Below are 25,800 nucleotides of genomic sequence, written 5' to 3' on the forward strand. Positions count from 1 at the left end.
CTGCAAACAGTTCATCTAGATTTTGGTGGTTCTCAACCTTCCTAATGCCGCAACCCTTTAATGCAGTTCCTCTTGTTGTGGTGAGCCCCCCCACCATAAAATTATTTTCGTTGCTACTTCCTGTCATTTTGCTACTGTTGTGAATCAGGCAACTCCTGTGAATGGGTCGTTTGACCTTTCACAGATTGCGAACCACTGATCTAGTGCACTGATGAGAGCTTTAACGAGCAGTGAGCTCAAATGAATGGTGATGAAACAAAATGGAGAAACAGAATGGTGACACAATGTGAAGTTTATAACCGAGGCTACTGAACTGTTCATGTAGAAATTGTGAGTGGATGTGCTTTTGGCTATGTATATTGCTAGCACAAAAATCTCCAATGTTAGTTTTAAAGTGAGGAGTTTAAGACATACCCTACACAGATATGGCTTCATTAATATAACAAAGAGCTCTATTTCCAAATAGAATTCGGATTTACAACACGTATTTTTGGAAGACACAATTCAATCCGTGATACTGGCTGACAGTTTTTATCAAAAGAACTTCCTTCCCATAATGGGAACATGATGGAGCCCTGATGGCATTGTGGGCTGCGATCCATAGGTCCAAAGTTTGAAACCACCAGTCACTCCTCTGGAGATAGAAGGGCTTTCTACTCTCCTGAACAGTTACAGTCTCAGAAACTCACAGGGGCAAGTTCTACCTGGTATGATCGCTAGGAGTTGGCATCAGCTGGAGAGCAGTGAGTCTGGTTTGGTCTTTCCATTTCATGGGAACAAGTACTTGGGCCATGTTCTCAGGAGAGAGCAGTCTCTGGAAGGACATCATGCTCGGGAAATGGAAGGGCAGTGGTCAAGAGGAAGGCCTGGACAGCATGGGCTGACACTGGCTGCAGCGACGGGGTCGGACGCGATTGTGAGAAGGGCTCACGACTGTTTCGTTCTGTGATTCATAGGGTCGCTGAGTCAGAGCCAACTTGATGGCACCTGACAACAACAACAACAATGGGAAAATGATAACCAGGGAAACAGATGAAAATCCTAGACCAGCAGTTCTACTCTGTGGGTCACAACCCCTTTGAGGGTCGCCCGATTCGTAGCAGTAGCAAAATTACAGTTATGAAGTAGCTGCGAAAATCACGTTATGGTTGGGGTCACATGAGGAACTACTGTATGAAAGGGTTGTGGCATTGCGAAGGTTAAGAACCTCTGTCCGAGATAACAGAGCACAAGGAACCATTGCGCAGAGGTTCCGTTTCAGGGCAGGCTAGGGAGAGTCAACAAGTTTCAAAGTGCGGTTTGAAGCTAGGGCAGAACTAGCTGTACTAAGAATCATCATTCTGTTATTTTGCTTAAAAGTGAAATTTTTTCTTTTAGTTCTCCCGAGTTCCCTTGGTTCACCCAGCAGTGTATGTAGCAGAGTGGTCATTGGTCATTTGGCGCACTTGGCGACTGCACGTGTATTTTACTTCTCCCTTTCCTGTTTCTTCTAGGCAGCGATCATTAGTAGGGTTCAGTGTAGGATTGTGGCTTTGGATCTCCGCAGTCATGGTGAGTGATTCAAAAACATTTCATATTACTACAAAACAACGCGGGCGATTTCCTGTGGAGTTTGGGGAAAATCCTAGCTTCCACCCTTTAGAAATGTTAAATGTTGACGAGATATGTTTTGTTGGGTGGTGTAGCTAAAAATGTCATTTAAGCCAAATTCTGGTGCTTGCAGTGTATGTCACGTGGGTTCCTCTTGTCGAGGCTTCTGCGATTGTTCTCCTTTGTGGTGGTTTCACAGGTGGCTGTAATCAAGATGTGTCTCTAAGGTAGAAACTCTTGCTAAATAGCCCACCAGATGAGAGTATGACGTCTCCATTTCCTTGTCCAAAAATGAGACTTTTCAAGAGGATATTCTTTTATAATTCTGCCCATAGGAAGTTAATTTTTAAGGTATTTTCTTTTTAGGTGAAACAAAGGTCAAGAACCCTGAAGACCTATCTGCAGAGACAATGGCAAAGTAAGTAGTGGCCTAGCAGTGCTTCTCCATGGCCTGACTCCTGTTACGATTACAAATATAATGTCGCTTTCATCAAAGCACAGAAGAAAGTTCTTACACTTCTTCTCGCCTTTTGATTTCTCCCTACTATGTAATCTTGAAAGAAGTGCCCATTCTTTTCATGTGTCCCACGTGAGAGTCAGCTTATAAAGCATTTGAAAATCCTTCAAGGTACAGTTCAGTTTGTGCTGTAATATAAAATGTTTTCTTCTATCGGTGGAGCTGAATAGAATCTGGATTTCTATTGTAGCTGCATGCGTGGGAAACTGGTTGTCCACATCCTTTGTCCAATTACATAGAAAGATGGAAACAGACTATATATAAAAATCACTAAGGACACCTTTCCCTGGGCCTCAAAGTAGTCTGTGCATTGGCTTCCAAATCTGGCTGCCCAGCCAAAGAATTACCTGAGGACCTATAAAAATGCAGATGGTTTGGCCCTAGCCCAGAGCTACTGAATTAGTACCAGGGACATCTGGGCATCTCTATTTCCAACAAATTCTATAAAGGGATTTGATGTAGCCAGTCCAATGATTGGTGTTGGAGAGCCAGTGATCTATAACGTGACCAGAGATCATCTAACTTCCCTGCTGTAATCCAGTCTCTTTAAAAGACATGCTCTCTCAGGTATTTCATACATGCTCTCTTAGGTCTGTAGCCAATTTCAGCTAAAAACCAAACAAAACACCAAACACCTAGCTCTCTTTTACCCTAGCAGCTTTAATCCAAAGGTAAGCTGTTTTTCCTTCCGAGCCTAAACTCATGGCCATAATCTTATTATCATTGTAGGTGCCATTTGTGTGCTTTCTCTCTGCCAGACTTTATTAAATGTAAAGTAAGTATTAAGTTTAAATAATTAACTTAATTCATTGAGATTACTTGCCATTAATACAATTATTATCATATATGATCTCTTTCTTAAAAGAAGAGGAAATTGGCTCAGATAGGTTGAGTAACTTGTATTAAGACACATGGTTAGTAGGCTGTAATTGTAATCCTTAATTATAGTGGTTGCCAAAGAGAGAGAGAGAGAAGGAACCATGTACATGCCTGTGTGCCAGTCCACACAATGCATATGCCTGAGAGACCATGAAAAGGGTCCTAGCGACTGCTCCCCAGTTGGGTTTAGTTCCTGGTGCCTGTGTAACGCGAGCAGGAGTAGTCTGGAAAGGTCCAGCATGTGTGTCCTATCTGCGGTAAGACTTAGGAGTTGTGTTTAAGGACTTAAATGTGCTCTCTACTGTTGACAAAAGGGTGAAATATATTATCTAAGTGGCCAGACAGCCAAACAAATGGATGGTGATACCTTGGTTGACATTCTAGAGGAAGAAATCGAGGAATTAATTAAAGACCTCCAGGAAAGATTGGCTCGTGTGGGTTCTCTCAGGAGAGGAAAACCACACAGTGCTTTGAGCAGGGGAAGTCTAATAGAAGGACTAGAGAACTCTGAAGGGGAATTGCAGTAATGAAGGCCTGACCGGTGAGTAGAAAGGACTCTGACACACGTACGAATAGCTAATCCAAGGATCAGCCACTGCCCCTTGGACTGAGATAGCACGCTCAAGGGACATCACACACACCCTCCCTCCCTCCCTCCCTCCCTCCCTCCCTCCCTCCCAGGCAGGACTGAATGTAGACCGTGGTGGAGAGGGCCTGCCTGTGGCTCTTTGAGGGCAAGGGAGTCGCTGTGATGCACATTAGTTGACCTTGCTGGAAATTGGCCCTCTGGAACCTGCCCAGCCAAATCTCGGATGCAAGGGAGTGTGGCGTGCCGCAGGACCTGGGTGCTGGAGTCTCTGCGCTGCCCGAGCTTGCTAAGGGAACATCCACACAACAAAACAAAACAGCGGGACTGAACTAGACAGCCCACTGAAGTTGTTCAATTGGAGAATGTTTTGTTGTGTATATTTTTGCCATAATAAAAAAATTACACTATTAATAAGTACAGGGAAGAAGCAAATGTTCTAAAATTGATTGTAGTAATGATTGTGCAACTCTTCTTGCTATGATCGAACTATTGAATTGTGTGTTCTATGGATGAAGTTGGTTCCAGGAAGCTTTCTTCTAGCTCTGTCGTCTCTTCAGCTCCCTCTACTGACATAGTTTGGTTTCTTGCTAGTTGGCAAAGGAAAACTACTACTTCAAGGGTTCAGATCTATTGTTGCAATTCAGCAATGAGGAATAAATTGGAGCCCAAAAAGTTAAAAGGCATAAGTGACAAAAATTATTCCCAATAGATGATGATTAAGAACACGAAGGACCAGCAAGTTGGAGTCCTGTTGAAATTACCTAAGAATAAAACATGAAAATAGCTGAATTCACTCACTCCAAATCAAAAATTTTAAATGGGCAGGCCTAATGGGTGATAAAGAATTTATGCATTTGAATTACGATGCTGGCAAAGTATAGAAAGTACCATGGACTGCCAAAAGAACAGTGAACGAATACGTCTTGTGAGAACTATAGCCAGATGCTCCTTAGGGGCAAGGTTGGCAAGACTTTGTCTCAGGTACTTCAGCCAAGTTGTCAGGAGAGACCAGCCCTGAGAAGGACACCATGCATGGTAAAGCAGAGGGACACTGAAAAAGAGGAAGATGAAGACCTTTGACAAGTGGATTGACAAAGTATCTGCCACAATGGACTAAACATAAAAACAATCATGAGGATGGCCCAGAACCTGGCAGCACTTCCTTCTGTTGAACACAGGGTCACTGAGTGGGAATCAACTCAATGGCACGTGGGCGATTAGTGATACTGTCAAGTAATTTTGACCATGCAGTTTTTGCTCTACACGTTGAAAACTTTCAGCTTTTTGTAGAAGATAAAAGTGGAAAAGCCAAGATTTGAACTTGGTTCTTTGTGTTTCCCTTAGTCTGTATTGTGCTTTCTAGGTAATGAGCTAAGTATTACAATAAATATGACAATCCCCTTAGAATGTATTTTCTAAACTTGTCATACATCCAGTTACAGGCTAGACTTGTAGTTAACTGCTGCTGCTTTTTCTTTATTTCTCTGGAATTTTCATATTTCAAGAAATGCACTAATCTTTATGACTGAATACTTGCCCTGATTTTTATAAGAGTAAATTTCTCCTGGTGGTAGATGAGGAGCCTTGGTGGCAGGGTTGGGTGAGTGTTGGGCTGTTTACCACAAGATGGCAGTTCAAACCCACCAACCACTCCAAGGGAGAAAGATGAGACTATGTGTTCCCAAAAAAGATCTATGTATTTTGTGGGGGGGGGGGGGGTTGTTTTTCTTTTTTGCTTGGTGGTAGACAGTCAAGTGACTGATCACATATTCCTTACATAAGCTCAGACATAGTATTACATTGGTTTGCTTCAGATCCTGCCTACCTTTATACATGAAGGGGATATAATGGAACTCCCTCCAACAAAATTAACAAAGATTTTAAAGAGCCTTGGTGCTGTGGGGATTACTCATTGGGTTGCTAACTGCAAGGTCCACAGTTGAAAACCACTAGCCTCTCCTTGGAGAAAGACAAGGCTTTCTGTCCCTTAAAGAATCAGTCTGGGGACCTCACATGGACAGTTCTGCCCTTTTCTGTAGGACATGATGAGTCGGCATCAACTCGGTGGCAGTGAGTTTTCTCAGACTTAAATAATCTTCCATAGCACCATTTTATGTTACCAAACAAAAGTTTGTTGGAATTGTTCAAGAATTATTCTAGAAATTATACATTGATATTTAACACAAACATGTTCTGAACTTGTCTTTTTTTCTTTTAGTCTGCTCAATTTCTTTCTTTTCTTTTTTTAAAATCATTTTACTGGGGGCTTGTACAACTCATCACCATCCATCCATCCATCCATCTCTCCATCCACTGTGTCAAGCGCATCTGTACATTGTTGCCATCATTATTCTCAAGACGTTTTCTTTCTCCTTGAGCCCTTGGTATCAGCTTCTCAATTTTTCTCCCTCCCTCTCCCCCTTTTAAAATCACATCAAACATGCTTTGAGAGTAATTGAACCTGTAATTTTGTTTTGTGTATCAGTTTTATATGCGGAATTAACTTTAGCATACTACTTGTTTGTTTTTCAGACACTCCATACAGTTTTGCTCTTTGCTACTTATTTCAAAGAGGAACCGTTGGTTATCTAGTTTTTGCTTTTGATGTTTTCAGTAGTCTCTGGACAAAGACATCTATGTTATGACTTTATGGAGCTGCCTGGAATCCACAGTGCTGAATCTCTGGGAAATGGCGTTAGGCACACTTTGATAAGGTAGCAGGAATGTGCGGTGTTTCTTAGCTGGATAGAAATTAAGTAATATTCGAGAGGTCTAGTGAGTGTAGTGAACATGGCTAAGCCATGTCGTTGTTAAATGCTTCCTCATCGTAAAGCAGTGATGTAAAGGATCACAGAAGATGATGATCATACAGCACATGATCATAAAGAAAGAAACCCAGTGCCCTCAAATCAGCTCTGACTCACGGCCGTTCTACAGGAGAGAGTAGAAGGGCTTCATGGGGTTTCCAAGGCCGTAAATCTGTGTAGAAGCAGAAAGCCTCATCTCTCTCCCTCTGGGGGCTTCCTTCCGCTGCTTCCTTTGCAGTTAGCAGCCCAGTGCTTAACCCACTGCACAGTCAATGTGCCTTGTTGCCCACAATAAATACCTTTCTTTGCTTGGGTGTCATTTTGTTTTCCAAAGAGAATTCTGTATGAAACAACATGGGTGCAAAGAAACTTGGGCTTATTTTTATCTAAACTATATATCATCTCTTCAGATGCCTCCTACTCTGTTTTACTTTCTGCCTTTGCCTTAAATTCAACTTCAAAGCAATGTAAGCAATTATTTGTTTTGACTTGGAAAGTTGGGTAGCCTCTGTAGCTCCCATTCAGTGTGTCTGCCGACACTGCAACTTCCCTGGGCGTACTTGAAATTGTAGAGCGAGATTTTCAGAATGACTTCCGTCTTTGCCTTTATGAGCATTGTGGAGATCGTATTTGACAGGCTTTGTCCCTACATCCAGACCTGCTAGCTTTGGTTCACACAATGAGTGTGGGAGGTATGTACAGCTGCTCATCAAGCTAAACCCGTTGTTTGACCTTGACTGCGTTGGCCTCTTCCAGAAGGCAGCCAGGGTCCCTTACTGTGCTCATTCCACCCATTGCTGTAGCAAGGAAGGCCTCTATTACAAACAACAACAGTGTGAACTTCAGTTCCATTTTCAGAAGCATGCCTTTGTTGAGTTGCTTCACTCGTAAGTGAAAACTAGAATAGAAAGCCAACTAAAAGTCGCTCTGACACCTTAATTTTTCTGAGCATTCATTATACTTAAGTTTCTGTTCATCCTTCAAACAACTTCATGTGACAAATTCCAGTTATTAAAATTTGAAATAATACTTGACTCTTAGTAGTTACTTTATTGAGTGGAGACAACGGGCAGTGCAAGACAGGACATAACAATATATAATTGATCAAGGATTCACGAGGGAGGGAGGGGAAAACAGGAGCCGATACCAAGGGCTCAAGTAGAAAGAAATGTTTTGGAAATGTTGATGGCAACATGTATGTACAAGTGTGCTTAATACAATTGAATGATGGATTGTCTGAAGATTTGTGAGAGCCCCTTAATAAAATGGTTAATAATAAAGTAATTTCACATTCACCATTTTATCTCATTTAATCCTAAAACAATCCATAGTAGTGTGATATTCTTATCTTCAGTTTATAGTTGCTTAAACTCAGTGCCTGAGAGATTAAATAACCGATCCCAGATCACAACATAATGCTTAATAAATTGGTTTCCTGTTTTATAAAAGGGGAAACTGAGGCACAAAGCAACTCACTAATTTGTCTGGTTTCAAACCTGATTCAAAATAACGTCTTTGCTTATGGAATTGAACCAGGGCTTTGAAGCCTGCTCTTCCAGTTCATGCATGGTCAAGAAAGCAAAACAGGAGCAAAACCAAATTTGCAAAATGTGGTAAACCAGAAAAATAACTATACTGGAGAAACACACAGTTCACACCTTACTAGAAGAAACTTACTAGAAAACAAGGACTGGGTGTGTGTTGCCTACGAACCATATCTCTTGACTGGCAGAGTCCGTAATAGAAGTCAGGAAAGTGACTACATCACTTGGAATGGCAGTCATCCAGCCTTACATATCAGACTCCTGGGAGGGCTTGCTATGCCTCCTCCCAAATCTCCTGTTCTAAGGCTTCATTCAACCCATTGCATTTCCCATTGCACTGATCACTTCGCTGCACCTAACTTTTAAAAATTCAGGTCTGTTCCAGTTTTCAGTCCTTAACTTGCCATGTATTGGGATACCAAGGTGTGTGGCTATCTACATAGATATAGGGGGATATGTTTGGAAGTTTATGTAGATATGTTTAGTAAGGTATCTTGGTAGACCTTCACAGTCTCCCAGGATATGACCTGGGAAGGGAAACCATTTTACAATATGATTAGAGAGAGCATTTCCAGTTTTGTGTGCTTCTTTTTGCAGAGATGTCGGCAATGTGGTTGAAGCCATGTACGGGGATCTTCCTCCTCCAATTATGCTCATTGGCCATAGCATGGGTGGTGCTATTGCAGTCCACACAGCGTCATCCACCTTGGTGCCAAGCCTTCTGGGTCTGTGCATGATTGACGTTGTGGAAGGTAAGTTTTGTTAGTGCTGACCACATCAGGACCGTTGACAGCCACAGTAGATTGTTAATCTCTTACTATAATTGATTGTTGATTTCATATATCGTAAAGTACTTGTCTTTTTATTTCTTTTATATATAACCGGCTTCTTCCCATGCCATTAAAATTTTTTCATAAACCTTTTGAAATGGCTGCATAATATTTCAATTGTATGGATGCCCCATGATTTTGTTTAATCATTTTTCTATTATTGGGACATTAAGGTTGGCTCTAGTTTTTTGCTCTGTTTATAATTAATTTTTACTTTAAGAAATAAATAACTTATTGAGAAATAAACAGCAGAACACACCCCAGTTAAGTAGTTTCTGTATGTACAATTCAGTAATATTCACAAGTTTTTGCATCCAGTCTCACCCTTCCTTTTCCAAGTTGGCCCTCCTCTATTAACAGAAATTCACTGCTCCTATTAGGGTTCCCTAGTTTATCATTTACGTTGCATTTTTCCATTGGATACCAGTTATCCAATTAGCATAGATCTTAAAAAGAGCACAATACTGAAGGCAGACATTCTTTATTGGTTAAGCTAAATTTTGCTTGGTTTTAAGAATACTTCAGAGAATATTTTTTATTTAAGGTTTAAAGATTCTTAGCAATAGTTTTCAGAGGTTTTCCATGATTAACCTCCATGATTCCTCAAATTCTAGACTCCATGAGAATCTGAAATGCTGTTCTGCACTTTTCCCCTTTTATAATCAAAATCTTCAGTAAAGGTAGCCAGACACATCCCATTCTCCTGGTTCCCTGTCAAAGGAGGCAGTTGACTCCTCCTTCCTCTCTGCTCCCGGTGAACAGAGACCAATGGTGTGTCTTGGATGGCCACTGGGGAGCTTGTTTTGTGACCCTGGGTTCTGCACAGCAAGCTAGGAGGGAGAAGGGAAATGCTAAGCACGTTGCTGGCATTGTTAACAAAGATACTCTGAAACCATGACCCCAACCCTCCAAACCAATACCAAAAGTTTGCTGTACATAAGCAGCCTTAGCAGCTACTGGCCCCCTTTTTTTCCCCAGTTAATAGATCTACCATGCAAATTTACATACTTTAGCTTTTTATTGATACATCGCAGTTACATTTATAGGCTGTGCAGCTCTACCATTAATCAGTGCCATTTTTTTCATCATTGTAAATAAACGAAATCAGTTCTCTGTTAATAACTATGGCTTTGTCCCTCCTTCCCATCCTTGGCAACACTCATAAACTTTGGTCTCCGTATACTGGTATTTGCTGGTTCTTGCCTCTGTATTTCTGAGATCACACATTATTTGCTGTGATTGACTTCTTTTACTCAGAAGAATGTCTTTAAGCTCCGCCCATGTTGGAGCATGTGTGTAGACTCGCTGGGTATATTCCATTGTACATAGATACTACATTTTGCATTTTTGTCAATAGGCATGTAGGTTTTTCTCATCTTTGGTTTTGAATTACATTTTAATATAAATTATATTTATAAGATTGTATATTATTGGGTTGTATTTTAGCCCCCCCAGAATGGATGCCCTAAAGTGGAAATCTTGGATCAGGAGGCATGGGTGTTTTAGATGCGCATCTTATTTTAGATCCCAAGATATATGGCCTTTGAGTTTGATTAAGAGCACCAAGGCCAACTATGGGTTAGTGGATTTTCTACTTTGTCATGTACAGAGACTGAATTTTTTTAGGGTTCAGGAAAAAGTGTAAGTTAAATAGTCCATCTTTAAATTACTCTAGAAGCCATTTGACAGCCATTTAAACTAGATAAAGCTTCTTTAAGACCCTGTGTAGATTAAAGCTATGTCTAATCCAGAACACTGGAGAGGTAGCCAGACTCCACCAATGTAATCAGACATGTGCAGTTTTCTCCCTTCCTGAGATTTTATGTACAGCAAAAGCTGGAACCTAGGTAAGGCAGAAACTTGTCAGAGAAGGGAACTGCAAAATACTGTCCACTAATTGTAATAGAAAAATGGAAGGAGTCCCATTAAATTCTGGCTTTCACTGTATAAGTGAATATTTTCATAAAATGCATAATATTAAAGTACTTGTAAATGAAGAATGGCAAGAGAAAATCGCTGTTTAAAATTTTTATAAAGACAAAATCAGCATTCAGAACAAGCTGTGTTCAAGGATTTCAAATCCCGAGAGAGTTCTCCCTAAAGTTTAACAAGAATTCATTGAACAATTAAACAAGGAAAAGATGACAGGAGGATTTAGATCTGAGAACTTTATTACCAGTTATATCAGTTTTCTATTGTCACAAATCAAATTACTTCAAAATGTATTAAAGCAATAGTAAACATTTAATTTTTTACATTCTCCGGGTCAGGACTCCACAAGTAGTTTATTAGCTTGGCGTTTCTGCCTGGCGGTCTTTTCATGCAGAGGTTAGCAGGGATGGAGTCATCCGAAGACTCACAGAGGTGATGATCCTTTCCCAAGGTGACTCACTCTGTGATGACGAGCAAGGTGAGGGTGGCTTTTGGCAGGAGGCTGCAGTTCCATGTGAACCTCTAAACTGGCTCCACCAGATAGAACGGAGGAAGCTGCCATGTGTTCTGTGACACAGCCTCCGAAGTCCAAGTCACTGTCGGAGGGGCCTGCACAGGGCAGTGACACGCGGGCAGAAGTCAGAGGAGGTCATCACATCAGGCTTCACAGTTTTGTTTCGGTTTACTTTTTAAATTATGGTCAACTAATCAGGACAAAGCTGAGGCCACCTGGAACCAACTCAAAGGCAGTGGGCTTGGGCATGGCAGATGTACATCTATAACAAGCCTTTGTTATGACAGCCTCTTTTACATGTACAGTGGAGTGCCATTAATTGCATTAGCCCTGTTGTAGGACTGTCACCACACTCCCTTTCCAAAGTTTTCATCACCCTTAACAGTCCCTTAAGCAATAACTCCCCCTTCCCCCTCCCACCTACCGTCTTCAGAGTATTCTTAAACTGCATCTGTTTTCCTCCCAAGCATCACTAAATTCTGTTTTGGGGGACAGTTATATAGAGATGACTGAGTAATTGCTCAGAATACATTATATATTATAATTAAAGTTTTTGTGTAACATCTAGGCACAGCCATGGATGCTCTTAATAGCATGCAGAATTTCTTACGTGGCCGCCCTAAAACCTTCAAGTCTCTGGAGAATGCCATTGAATGGAGGTAACCCAAACATCTGTATCTTCTCTATTTAAATGCTAGCTTGTAGCTTTCCTCTTTTACCAATCCAAGTACCATATTCTAGGAAACAGAAATTGCTTTTTCCAAGCATTAGCTTTGTTGTAATAGCATAAGAAGAAACATTTGTGTAATATGAAGAAAGGCTTTTTTGAATAATTGAGATATTTCAAACTTGGTAAGTTGTCTAACGCTATAGCCCCTTCCTTTTTCAGTCCACTAGAAGGCCAGCCATGGTAGCACTCTTGGATAAACATTGGGCTGCAAGCTGGGAGGGTGGTGGTTCAAGCCCATCAGTTGCTCTGTGGGAGAAAGATGCTTGCTGTCTTCTTTCTGTTCCCCTAAGTTGACGGTCTCAACCTGATATGGTCACGGTGAGTCAGAGTGGTCTCCTAGTCCAGTGCCTCCTAGAATTCTGGATCGTCCACAATAAGAGTTTCAACTAGGTGGTCTCCAAAATCCTCTCCGACCTTGGATGCCATGCTCTGAGATTCATTTCCGTATTCCAGATACATTGATGGAGAAATAGAGAGAGGCCTCGTCTAGATTCTGTTCTGTCATTTTTATCTTGGCTAAATAATTGATCTCAGTATTGAGTTTTTATAAAAATCATTGGTATAATTGGCTCTGGTTTCCACGTAAGTACAGGCATCTAGTCATTAGTTTATTCAGTGATCAATCATTTTGAATAAACTTATCAAACATGTTATTTTTACTAAGGGGTAAATATACAGAGATGAGCAAAATGCTGTTCTTTCTTGAAAAGAGGTCAGTCTTGGAATAAAATATCTGCATTATTTTATCTTCCTACCTATTCTTCCAAAGTCTACCTCCTGATCTAGAACTCCTTCTCCAAATCTCCCAAATCCTCAGTTTTAGTAATTGAAGATGTTCAGATCTGTGGTCTATTGTACTTTTTATCCCTTACGTCTTCCAGTTTTCCCTTGAGGAATATACCCATGTTGTTCCTTTGCATCCCTATCTGTCTTAACGCCCTCCTACATCTTAATGGCAGAGCCTGCCATCTCTTTTGTGCTTTTTTGCACAGCGTATTGCTGACTGTGCTGGCTGGCATTGTGCATCTGTTACCTGAATTAGATCTACCAAGTGCAAAGTTAGAGCCTGGTAAATATATCCTTGAGCATTTTCGTAGGACAGATGGTTTCTCAGGCCAGAATAAGGCTTGCCAAATGTGTGTTTGGTAAGGTGGCTACAGAGGCACCAGCTCTGTGCAGGGTGACTGTAGCCTGTCAGACTGCAGCTGCTCTCAGATGGGCATGTGTCCTGGGCACCCTGTGTGCACCCCCAGTAACAATCAGTGAGACAGTTATTCCAAATCACTACTTTGTTTCTATTCAGTGATTTCTTTTAGTAGGTAAGATGCATCAGTACCTGACCTAAGTGGAGATGAATCAGCCTCTATTCTGAGCATAAAAAAATCTGGGTATACGAAGAGCTAAACAACATAGCACAATGAAGGAAGCACAAAGCATACAGAAAAGAGGTGGGACCCTAGTCTACAACTGGGGACCATGGTATGTGTTCTCTTAAAGGAGAAGAGAGGGTTTTGATTCTATTGCCAGATGCAAGAGATGATATGCATTTTCTTTTTGACTGTTAAGTGTTATGTGAGCACTGATCTTCAGAGATCACGGTCTAAGCCTAAGAGTTGGAAAGAACTCTGTGAGGTAGGGTTGGTAATTTAGTTGTCCAGTGTCTGGCTATCTGAATTGAGTTTCTGACTCATGGCCATTTTGGTTATTCTAGTTTTGTTGTTTTTTAATAGAATTCATTAAAGGTTGAAGTGGATTCCTGGTTTACTCTTTCAGACTTCTAAACAGGAGACAGTGGGGGTATGGTCATTAAAGCCTGAGCTTTGGAGCCAAACAGATACAGATTCAAATCTTGGGTTGGACCATGTTGGCTGCTGCGACAATCAGACAGTAGGGAAGGTAGGGTGGGGCGTGGAGGGAGAGCGAGGGGGATAATGGACGTGGTCCGGAGACTCTCGTGTTGCAGTGGAGAATGACAATGGTGTACTTAGATTAGCTTGGCAACGAAGAGAGTGATAAGGTCAGATTTGGGGTATCTTTTCAAGAAATTTTGAAAAAGTAAAAAGACTTGCCCATGGATTGCATTTGGCCGCGGGCGGAGAGAAAGTGAACGTGAACTCAAACAAATGGATAAATGGAAGACAGAGTAGGTAGATTTGGGAGCCAGGAAGGAGGCAGGGTATCAAGAGTTTTGTCTGGATAAGTTGAAATACTCTACATTTAAGTGAACAAGTCTGTTGTGTGTGTACTAGACTAGAGAGATATGGAAGAATCATCACCCAGATGATATTTAAAGCCTAGAAATTTGATGTGTACATAAAGAAGAGTGTCTTGGAATTCTCCGTATCTTTTAGAGGCTGAGGAGAAGGAAAGATTCAACAAAAGGAACTGGCAAGGCATAGTTAATGAGGCAGAAGAAAAACCAAGCGAGTATAACAAGTGTTTCTAGAAGGAGAGACAGAGAAGCTGAGAGGTCAAGAGAATCCAGTGAGATGAGCAGAAAAGGAACCAGTGGCATTGACACAATGGAGGTCTTGGTGACCTTGACAAAAGTACTTTAAGGCAGCTATTTACAGGGAAGCCGTTGGTCTCTCTTCCTCAAGAAGTAAGAACAGTGATGAAAATAGACATATGGAAATAATTAGTCCAGTGTAATCTATTTCCATGACTCTGAGACCAGAAGAACTAGATGGTGCCCAGGCATCACCACCAACTGCTCTGAAAAAGACCTATATGAAAGGTCCTGGCAGAGTGGGAGAAGATGCAGACCAACACTCAAATTCATAAAAGAGACAAGGCTTACTGGTCACGTAGAGACTCCTGGGACCCTGAGACTATGACCCCTACCCTTCTGGTCTGGAACAGAACTCACCTCTGTAGTAGAATAGTCAACCATTTAAGGGCAAAGGGGTTGCATGTACCTAGTGGCAGAGTTCCAAGACTTAGGAAAGGAAGGAAGAAACGAGGAACACAGGGCTAGATGAGGATGCACTGAGGGGACTGCGGTCTACGAGTTGACACAAAATGTGTATGAATTGTTGAAGATAAACTTCGACCTGCTCAGTAAACCTTAACCTGATTCTCTCTCTCTCTCTCTCTCTCTCTCTCTCTCTCTCTCTCTCTCTCTCTCTCTCTCTCACGCACATGCACACAATTTTTAAACGAATTTCAGGAAATAATTGGGAGATAAACACATCTATTGATGTAGGTTGAAAAAAGAAGTGGAGAAAGGATGTAAAAAAAACCCTCTTTTGTAAGATAAATGGTTTCAAATGTTTTTAAAGTCTAGATCATACAGTATTGTTATGATATCCAGAGGGGGGAGGATGATGACTCAGGGGCGAGATGGGATGACTAAAGGAAACAAGATCCTTTCATATGCGAGAGAAGAGGGTAGCCACCGCCCATGGCCGACCCTGAATAGGAATAAAAGTATCTCGCATATCCGGCAAGCATCAGGGCAGAGTGTCTGGTGGATCAGTAGATTCATCTGGTGGTAGAAAGATGGCGTCGTAGTTAGGGTGACTTCTGCATATAATTAAGACGCAACAAATAAAACTCATAGAAGAGTGGTTAGGAGGAGCTTTAAGATTTTGAGCGTTTTTTTTTTTTTTAGCTTAAAATGTGAAATTTAAAGCAATGTGTTCTTCAGATCACCTCTTTCAAGGGGTGCTCCCGGTTCCCACAGAGATGCGTATGAAGTCCTGCTTGCTCGGGGCATACTTACACAGACAGCGGTGAGAAGCCAGGATGCTAAGCTCTGTAGTGTATTAAGGAACTTCTGGGACTTGGCCTTACCTCCTCCCTATCCTATTCCGATTCTCTCACCACCACCACCCCCCTCCCCCCCAGGTTCTCTCCCACACTCCTCCAGGCATTTGCCTTTCAGAGGATCCTTCTGCAGACCTGGTTCCAGTGCTAGGCCTTTGTACACAGGGTGCCCTCTGCCTGGAATGTTCTGACCATGCTTTTTATCCTTCACTTGCTTCTCGTCTTTGGTCGTCAGTTTGGGAAAACCTTTGGGAAGCTTTCTCTGAACTCCTTGTTCAGAATAAATGCTTTCTTGAACTGGCTTATTTTAATGATAGACATGATCAGATTAACGTGCTCTGTTTGCCTCCTCCTCCAGTTGACGTAAGTGCTGCTTGAACACAAGCCTAGCACGTAGTGTCCTCTCGGTGACTATCTGCAGGAGTGAAAAGACTGTGACCCTGGCTTATTGCCTCAATAGCCAGCTGCACATTCGTGGTGCTTGCCACACTAAGCAACAGTGGCAACCACACCTTGGAAACAGATCTCTTTTTAGGAGGCTCCCTAGAGTTCATTTGGTGCTAGTAACATACGATGGATGCTGAAAACCTCCTCTGTCCTTTGTTCTCTCCTTGTAGTGTGAAGAGTGGCCAGATTCGAAATCTGGAGTCTGCCCGTGTCTCAATGGTTGGCCAAGTCAAACAGTAGGTATTATTTGTGCCCACCTTGGACTGGTTAGAGGCTAAAACAGAGAAAGAAGGATAGATTGTAACGTGTGTGTGTGTGTGTGTGTGTGTGTGTGTGTGTGAGAGAGAGAGAGAGAGAGAGAGACAACAGGGAGACGGAGTTTGTGTTTTAATTGTCACATAGGTTTAACAACGGAATCTTCCTGCTGTTCATGATCAGGATGAGGTTATCTTGAACCTCCCAGTCCATGGGCCGTGGACATAGAACACTTGGGCCTAAATGTGAAACTTGACATCTCCAGACTTCATGTGATAAAGCATTGTGAACATGTGTTTTGTTGACAGTTTGGTAGAGGAAAAAGAGAAGGAAAAATTGCCCTTCTTCAAAATCTACCACTGTGAAGTTTCACTGACCCTTCAGCTTATCCAGTTTATCTATCTGCCTGTCTGCTTTGCTCATGTATTTGCGGTGTGAACATGTAACATATTTGTCAAGTCTGTCTAGACTTTAATACATGCCATTTCACCAAGAAGTAAGGTCTGCTACCTGGACCCTCGGGAGCTTTACCTCTATCACTTGTCCACGTATTTTCCCAGCATTGTTGTAAAAGGAATTATGATACTTGCTGTTGATAGAATTCTTGCGTTACTACATAATAAAGAAGTATCATTTTTTGGGGGGGGGGGAGACAACAGTTGATTGGATCACATGTTCTAAATCCAAGGCTCAGCTGGCTATGGTTGCAGTTTTCTGTCAGCAAAAGTGGGGTTCTGTTAGCATTCTGTTTGGCCTGTGCCCCACTATCAGCCGGCGCAGCAGAAGCAGACCATCCTTTGGACTCACTGGGCCTAGCTGAGCGTCCCGAGGAGCCCTGGTGGTGAAGTGGGTTACGAGTTTGGCTACTAACTGCAGGGGTGGCTGGTTCGAACCACCAGGTGCTCTGAGAAAAAGATGAGGCTTTCTACTCCCGTGAAGAGTTACCCTTTCAGAAGCCCACAGGGGTGGGTCTCCCTTGTCTTCTGGTCCCACCCACATCTGGGTGGCATTGTGTTTGGTTTGGTTTGGTTTATGTTAGCATCCCAGCTTGATCCAGTCCTCTGCTGGGTGACTTGGCAGTTTTTTTAACTTCTCAGGGCTGTTTCATAGGACTGGCAATACAACTCTTGTCATCATGCCAAAGGAAATGCTTCCCCTCCCTCAGGGCATCAGTGTCGTGAAAGAGCTAGAAACCAGCCCCTGCTGGAGTAAGTCATGTATTGGTCCTGATCGTCCGTAGTCCTGGACTACTTTTGCATATTTCCAAGTGCACATTTCCCCATCTCCCTCCCAGGAGCATTGTGAAGTTTTAGTTACTGTCTGATTATGAGGCCTTCAGGATAATTTGTCTATAGAAAAGCAGTGTGTAATAGCACTTTTTAAAAAACCAACTAGGTGTGAAGGAATTACAAGTCCAGAAGGTTCAAAATCTATAGTGGAAGGAATCATAGAGGAGGAGGAAGAGGAGGAGGAAGGAAGTGAATCTGTAAACAAGAGGAAAAAAGAAGATGACATGGAGGTGAGTGAAGCCCTGGGAATGGTGTGGGTGTGGGTGTGGGTGTGGGAGGGGAGGTGACCACGTTATTTTCATCTACTGTTGAGCAGACTTGAAGGATGTTCCCAGGGGACCCACAGGGACTGATGGCGCTGTGACTGGCATTCCGTCGGGCAAGCCTGTGTTGTTAAGGACTTTTCGAGTGAGGCACTGGGAGGAAAAGAGAGGCCCTTGCTAGATACCGTTGGGTGGGAAACTGCATCCTGCCCAGCAGAGCACACCCTAATAGCTGGCTTTCTGCTTCTCTTACCCAGAAATCCCCAGGGTACAAAAAGCCAATTTAGAAACACCCACTACTTGCCTTTGATTGGTATGTAAATATGTCCGTTCCTGGGAATGACTGCACCCGCCCTGACAACAAACCCTGCTCACAGCCTCCTTCACTTGCTGTGCTTGCCGCTGCTGCTCCTTGAAGGGCTTCAAGCCCTTCCTTTGTGCACTAAACCAAGAACCATTTGCACTTATTTCTGTTTGCCTACAAATCCCACTTAAAGACAGAACAGAACTTGTTAATGACCAGGGACTGCCTGTACATCAGTCTGTCGTATCATCTTGATCAGAGTTAAGCATCTAAACTAACCTCATGGTCCAACTTTGCAGTAGTGGCCAGGCAGTGCTGGCCAGATCAGCCCACAAGTCAGTTCACACTTTTATCCTCCCTCAGCATTGTCCCTCTGCCAGCATCATATCTGTTCCTGTCAATAGATAATTGGCTATACATTAAAATTCTAAAATATGAATGCATGTTTCCTTCTTCACCATTATCCTTGGAAGTTCTCTTACTTTGAATCTGTCACCTGCAGGGTCCTATAAGGCCCTGCCCCAGGCAGGAGAGCTGATCTATTAGGAATGAGAGATAAGTGGAAAGTGTGGCAAGGCATAGGGCAGGCTGAGGTTCGAGGCTGCAATGGAAATCAGATTTCATGCCGTGTCTGTGGCCTGTGTCTGGGAAATATTGGTGGAAGAGAATAGAATGGGTGATTGAAAGAGAGCATTAGAGCCAGAAAGTACCTGTCTGCCTCCTTTAACTGATGGGCATTCAAGAGAAAGAATGGAATCCGAGCAAGTCAGTAGCATAAGGTCCAGATTTCCTCACTTGGTATCTAGTGCAATTTAACCCAGCATCTTGCTGTCTCATGAGAACTTATAGATGGCCATATCTTGATTGATATGATTGGTTTATCTCAGTTCCAATGTTTCAAGTGTTTCAGTCAAGCCAAAAACTGGATACAGAGATGCATTCATTTGCTCAGCTAGTATTTGATGATACTCTGTCCACTTACCAACTACCAAGACTTCGTAGAGGTGGAAATGTTGTCGCGTTTATATTACTCTCTAAAGGGTGGTGCAGAGATATTGTGTCCTCATCAAAAACCAAAATCAAAGGGGAAAGAGACCGCTACCAACAGACAAGCCTGTTGTCCCTTTTCCTTCCAGTTCTCGCCCATCAGTATACCACATCTTTCTGACTTAGATGTCCTTTTGTACTCTACTTTTTTCCTTTCATATGTAATATTGTGTCATAAGCATTCCTTTTTCAAACTACACTGTGTTCTTTGTGATGACTCTTTGGATGGTTTATCCTTTTTGACCAATATAGCCAAGGTCACTCAATCTTGGCTAGGTTATTTTTGATCTTTAAGAAGTTTACTGAAACTAATGGAAATTAAAAAGTAAACATCTCTGTTTTGAAATTGTTGATGGTAACATTTGTACATGTCTACTTGATATGATGGATGTACGGATTGTTATGTAAGAGCCCCCAATAAAATGATTTATTAATAAAAAAGACATCTGAAAATCAAAATCATTATAACCTATCTCATAAGGCTGTGGTAAGCATTTAATTTACATCGAAATGTCTGGAACACGGTAAACTGAGCCCAGTGCCAGTTCCCCTCCCTTTCCTTCTCCCAGGCGACACACTGTTTCTCCCAGTGCTCTAACGATCGCCCTCCGAGACCCAGACCTGTGCTTTCTCCTCCAGACCAAGAAAGACCATCCGTACACTTGGAGAATCGAACTGGCAAAAACAGAGAAATACTGGGATGGCTGGTTCCGAGGTTTATCCAATCTCTTTCTCAGTTGTCCCATTCCTAAATTGCTGCTCTTGGCTGGTAAGTGTGTTTGTGGAAGTATACTGACATATGGCTATGTCGCTGTTAAAATTCCTCACCAAATTAGCTTGGTGTGCCGAAGTGGAGTACCACCCTCTCTTCTGTGCCATTTCTCGTCCCTGTTCCAAGTTCCTAAGCCTGACTCAGCACAAACCACTCACCTGGGATGGGCTGACTCTGGCAGGGCCTCTGGAGCTAGATGCAGGGTGGAAGCAGGGCCAGAGTCCCATCGTTCATTGGCCAGGAAGCCCTGTTTCAGAAGCTGCTTTCATTGGGTGGCGTGAACACAAGCTCCTCCTGGGAGACCGCACCTGATAAGAACACCAGCTGGGACATGTCAGGCGGCCAGCTTCGTAACAATGTTTACTTGACACTTTTTCGGTAAGCTAGTGACGGCTTCTCTTGTGTTCTAGGTGTTGATAGACTGGATAAAGACCTGACCATTGGCCAAATGCAGGGTAAGTAAGTTGTCGAGAACGTTGTCCCTACGGATCAGCCACCCAAGGCAGAGTAAGCGCGAGGCCGCGTGGGGATGAACGCTCTCGGAGGTGGAGAGCATGAGCTTTTCGGAGCTAGACCCAAATTTGACAGCTGCCTCTACGGCCGACCCACTGCTGCATCATGGGCAGTTTCTTTCTCTTTCGAGTTTGCGCTTGTTTTAATCAGAGTGGGGATTCTAATAGCCCGTCTGAGTTGGGAGGATTAAAATGAAACAGTGTTTGAAAAGGGCGTTATAAGCTAGAAAGTACTCTGTACTTACTGCTGGCAAGCCGGTGCTGACTCAGCAATCCTATAGGACAGGGAAGAACTGCCCCCGTGGGTTTCTGGGACTGGAAATTCTCACGGGCGTAAAAAAGGACTGTGTGGGTGTATGTTATTATGAAAGAAAATACTCCAAATTCTGATCAATGTTTTCATTATTGGGTTTCTTAAGGAAGGTATGGGTCTGAAATAATCTGTTAGTAAGCTCTAAATTCTGTTTAGAAGAGAGCCTAGTGGGGTGGTAAAAGTTGAGAGAACTAAGTCCATTTGAATATCTCTTCCCTCTGACCTTTTTTCCCTTGGATAAGCTAGCTAGTCTGCTGTAGCTTTAGTTTTCTGAGTCTGAAAACTGGGAAAATTGGTGATTGTCCCACAGGACTCATGGGGTAGAATGTTTGGAGTTCTGTCCCAAGGTGCATGTGGCCACGTGACAGGCGGTGATGGGACCAGATGTGTGGATGCTCCTGTTTTAGTGTGGAGGAAGGATTGCTAAATGTAGGCTCCAGAGGCCTGGCAATTGGAGTAGTAACAAGAAGAGAGTCCAAGACCAAGGTTTCAGGCTTAATCAGGTTCTGTGCTTGGCCTTCCTCCTCTGGACTCGGTATCCCTGGGGATCCCAGGCTTTCCAGCTACATTCCAGTGACTCCCAAAGCAATAGGTCCATCTGGCACCCCTCTCCTGAGCTCCGGACTTGACCAATGCACCAACTTCTGGGTGGCTAGCTCAACTTGGATGTCTCGCGGACCCCTCCATCTGTTCTTTTAGCCACCTGTGAGCTCGACACACAGAATGGGCTGTATTCCCTCACAGTACTTGTTCAGAGGCTTTTGAGTGACTTCAGAAACCGACTGCACACCCTTAGACCCTGGCCTTGCTCTAACTAGCGTGGCCTGCGGCCCGAAACCGGGACCACACGTGGATGTTGGAAATGCTAGCATTAGAAATACCCGCTGGGCAGAACTTCGGTTCAAGCATATTTTCCTCAGCACCCTTTCTGTGCATGGCCTATGCTATTCCAGGGCTGGGCGCAGAGAGACGAGTCGCTCTCCTGCTACTCTCTGGAATAGCGTTCATAGCCCGTGGTCACTACCAGTTTTGAGACCAGTCAGTCAATCCTGGGAATTGCTAACTTGGTCAGTCCCGAGTTGCTTCCGCTCCGAAATGGAGAGAGGTGGTGGCTCGCTGAGTTTCTGTGAGTTTAAATGAGGAACGAGGAGCTGAGCCAGCGTCTGGGAAAGGAGAGTGCTCATTACCTCCAGCAGGCACTCCGAGCCTCCTTAGCTGCCCCTACTGCAAGACTGCCTTTTCTTTCACGCCTTCCTCGAATGGAGAGTCACTGGTGAGGATGGGCTGCCTCCTAAAAGAAGGGAAATGGCTCCATCTGCATGGAGTCGGAGCAGAACGCTTCCTAATCACAGGGCAACGTGGATGAGTAATTTAAGTTGGCTGAGCCTACGGATCCGCATCTATCAAGTGGCAGAGGAGGACTTGGAAACATTCCCACCGCCTGGAATAGTTATGCGGATGACTCATGATCTGGCTGTGCTTAGTATGTTCCTGGCACAGGGTTATTAGCATATGTGCCTTATATGCACACCTCAAAGAGGAATGAAATATACGAGGGGGCTTCAAAGTCTGGAAGTGGAATTGAAAGAGAAGCGGTTCTGTCTGCAAACTAGTTGAAGCCCCTTGTATACCTCTCATCATCAGAGCCTGATGTAGCAGGAAGATCAGGGGGGCCGGCATTGTAAGTTTTGGGTCCAGTCATGATTCAAGGGCGATTATGGTAGAAGGGAGAGGCAACTAAGCCATGTGTGTGTTTCCTCCCGTGAGAGCAGAATTCTTCCTGCGTGCCTGGTCCGGAGTCAGCGCGCACAAACTAGCTGCAGGAGGGAAAAGGGAAGGGAAAGCGGGGTCCCCAAGGTTACCGTAATAAGTAGAACTGCCCTCATCAAAGCTCATTCTCTGGTTCCCAGAGTGCGCTGGGGAGGGTGACACCAGAAACGAGCTGAGCTCCTGGAATGACATGGGGCTGCAGAGGGTTAAGCTGAGGGCCGTCTGCGGCTTGGAGGTCACCTAGACGTGTTGTCTCCTCAGGGAAGTTCCAGATGCAGGTGCTGCCGCAGTGTGGCCATGCCGTGCACGAGGACGCTCCAGACAAGGTGAGAGGGGCTCAAGTACCCCCGTCACAGGAGCCGGGGTTCCCACACAAGATGGGGCGAACGTTTGAGTCGTAGCCTGCATGCAGTGCCTGAAGCTGGGTGGGGCCTGTGCAGATGCACCTCCTTCCGGTCCTCAAACCTCTCCCTCGCTCTTACACTTGTCTCTCAATGGCCATGGAGTCCCTTCTGACTCCTGGTGACCCCATAGGACAGGGCAGGCCTGCCCTTGTGGGGTTCTGAGACTGTAACTCTTGAATGGGAGTAGACAGCCTCCTCTTTCTCCCTTGGTGGTTTAGAACTGCTGACCTTGTAGGCAGTACCCCCATGCATAACTACTACATTACCAGGCTCCTTCTCCCTGGCTCTAGGCTTGGATTTTTCTATGTAGTCTGAGGTGCTGCTGGCCCCCTCATATTTCATCTCAGGGCCTATGATTAAGCTCTACTCTTCTATTTCTGCCCCAAACCATCGGGTAGTCAGATTGCTAGGATAGAAACTGCTCCCTGAACTATGTACAGGCTCATCCTTCAAGGCATGGTTCTCAACCTTCCTAATGCCCATGGCTCTTTATGTTGTGGTGACCCCTCCCCCAGCCATAAAGTTATTTTCGTTGCTAATTCCTAACTGTAATTTTGCTACTGTTAGGAATCAAGGAACCCCTGTGAAAGGGGTTTGACCCCCACAGGGGTCACGACCCACAGGTCGCTGCAAGTTTAAGGTGAAAGTGCTTATAAGTCTAAGGAGATAAGCCCTTCACATTGCTCCAGGACCTTTAGAGCCCTCCCTGGTAAGCGTGGTAGAGAGAAGTCTCCCCAGCCTTTCCAGGAGCCAGATCCTTTTGATTTCAAGCTACTCAGAACTTCGGGACTCATGAGCCTCAGCTGCCCAGAAGCCTGCAGGATCTCCAAGATCAGGTCCATGGCTGACGGACACATGGCTCCGACTCTCTCCCTTTCTCAGGTAGCTGAAGCTGTGGCCACTTTCCTGATCCGGCATAGGTTTGCAGAGCCCATCGGTGGATTCCAGTGGTAAGGGCGGGGTGAAGGACATGCTCATTGGTAAGGTGGTCAGTGTCTGTCCTAAGCCCATATGTGCTTCTACAAGAGTACTTCTACACCGACTATTTCTGTGTGTCTGGTCATTACTGAAGTTGAGATGAACTTGTGCCTACCCATCCACTGCAGTGGGGCGTGCACTTTTCTTGGGATACCCTTCTGTGAGGAGGTTCAGATGGGAATCGTGCTTACGGGGTAGGCACCTAGAGAAGTCCTCTGCCTGTTCCTGCTACTGCTGAGGAGAACTAGGTGGGCGGCGGAAGTGGTGTCGGGCCCAAGGAAGGCCTTCTCTGCACAACTGACGTTTGTTGCCTCTTCTCTTCCCACCCCGTACAGCGTGTTTCCTGGCTGTTAGTGACCTGCTGCCCTCCCTCCCTCCGCACTGAGCTCTGTTCTAAATACATCGCACCAGAGGTCACTGTGATGCCGCTGTCTCCTCCTCACCATCCTGCCCCGCCATGTACACCGGCTCCCTGTCCATGGGCATCACCAGATAACAAACCCTTCCGTGTGCTCCTGCCAAACGCATCCTTTTCCAGGGTCCTTGACCAGCATTGGTCTCCCCAACCAGGGCTCCCCAGCACCTTCCCCTCTCCTGGATCGAGGTAGCCCTGCTGCTCCCTGCCTCCGTCAGAGCTGCCCCTGGGCCCTTGTCCAGGGATCAGGCGATGCACCTGGGTCCACATGTCTCCCCAGGCTCAGCAACCTCCATGCCTTGAGCTTGTTCTTGACAGGGAGGGACCATGCACAGGGTGGTCCTTGTTTCCCCTGCAAAGGAGACATCAGTCATCCCACTCTCAGCAGGTAGGCAGAGGCCAGGCTCCGCCCCTTCGGTACAGGGAGGGCAATGGATAACATCCCAAGAAAGCAGCCAGAAAGTCAGGTCCCGCAATCCAAGCACATGGCCTCCCAGCCGCGTAGAACCTGCTCTCCCATTCCACACGTCTGGACCTCTTCCCTGGGCTGTGGCCAGGCTGCTTCAGGGGCCCCTAGAGCCCTCCTCCCCCGCCACAGAAGGACCCAGGCTGAATCCAGCCCACGCACAAAGCCACAGCCAGTGGAGTGGTTTTTAATGTTCAGCGCTAACCGTCTTCATCTTCGGTCCTGGAGGTGTGCAGAGTCCCTGTTTGCCTCTTCTCCATCACAGCTTCTCTGCCATTTGTGGCTTCCTTCACAGTCTCCATAGCAACAGTACAGCCCCGTGCCCCCTTCTTCCCTTTCCAGGGCCCCCTGAGAGCACGGTGGTCACCCCTGCTGCCCAGGCACGCCATGTCCAAGGGCAGGAGGAACAGCCTCCTGAAGCCCATCTTTTCTGTCACTGTCTTAAGTGATACATGCTCCCCACCTTCATCTACACACATACATCACACACACACATACTTTTCACTCCACAATTTCTATCCCTGTCCGGCTGCACAGTCCAGAGTTGGGGACCTACCTGGTTTCTTTGTTATTTATGACCTTGTTTAAAGAGAATAAATATTTCCCAACCTTTGCTGTTGTGGCCTTTCTTTGTCGTGTTATCCAGCTATCTGGGGTCAGAAGGAGTTGAGGGAATTCTGTGCTCCAGAAGACCAGCACCCCTTTCCTGTCGCCTGAGCACCTTGCTCTGCCTGCTCACCAGCCTCAGGGTGCCAAGGAATGGCTAGGGCTGGCCTCCACTGGACTCCTAGCCCAGACAGAGTCTGAGCTGGCCACATGACCTCGGGCACCCTTGACTCCACATGCACCAATGCCCAAACTGCCT

At 44.6% G+C, this 25,800-nt stretch overlaps 1 protein-coding gene across 2 annotated transcripts in view; it reads left to right on the forward strand.

Annotated features, from left to right (window-relative positions):
- Positions 1 to 25,548, forward strand: part of PPME1 (protein phosphatase methylesterase 1) — a 47,784-nt gene extending 22,236 nt beyond the window's left edge. Inside the window, exons 3-14 of one of the 2 annotated variants that reach the window (XM_075546266.1) lie at positions 1,494 to 1,551; positions 1,957 to 2,008; positions 2,837 to 2,882; positions 8,524 to 8,678; positions 11,771 to 11,861; positions 16,318 to 16,383; positions 17,798 to 17,921; positions 19,945 to 20,074; positions 20,488 to 20,532; positions 22,934 to 22,998; positions 23,959 to 24,026; positions 24,390 to 25,548. In XM_075546266.1, the coding sequence (XP_075402381.1) occupies positions 1,494 to 1,551; positions 1,957 to 2,008; positions 2,837 to 2,882; positions 8,524 to 8,678; positions 11,771 to 11,861; positions 16,318 to 16,383; positions 17,798 to 17,921; positions 19,945 to 20,074; positions 20,488 to 20,532; positions 22,934 to 22,998; positions 23,959 to 24,026; positions 24,390 to 24,408 (919 nt within the window). In that variant the 3' untranslated portion in view covers positions 24,409 to 25,548. The remainder of the gene's footprint in view (positions 1 to 1,493; positions 1,552 to 1,956; positions 2,009 to 2,836; positions 2,883 to 8,523; positions 8,679 to 11,770; positions 11,862 to 16,317; positions 16,384 to 17,797; positions 17,922 to 19,944; positions 20,075 to 20,487; positions 20,533 to 22,933; positions 22,999 to 23,958; positions 24,027 to 24,389) is intronic. The other variant, XM_075546265.1, reaches the window with a different exon arrangement.
- Positions 25,549 to 25,800: the final 252 nt, after the last annotated feature.

The sequence above is a fragment of the Tenrec ecaudatus genome, chromosome 4 (assembly GCF_050624435.1).
Source record: "Tenrec ecaudatus isolate mTenEca1 chromosome 4, mTenEca1.hap1, whole genome shotgun sequence".
Lineage (NCBI taxonomy): Eukaryota > Metazoa > Chordata > Mammalia > Afrosoricida > Tenrecidae > Tenrec > Tenrec ecaudatus.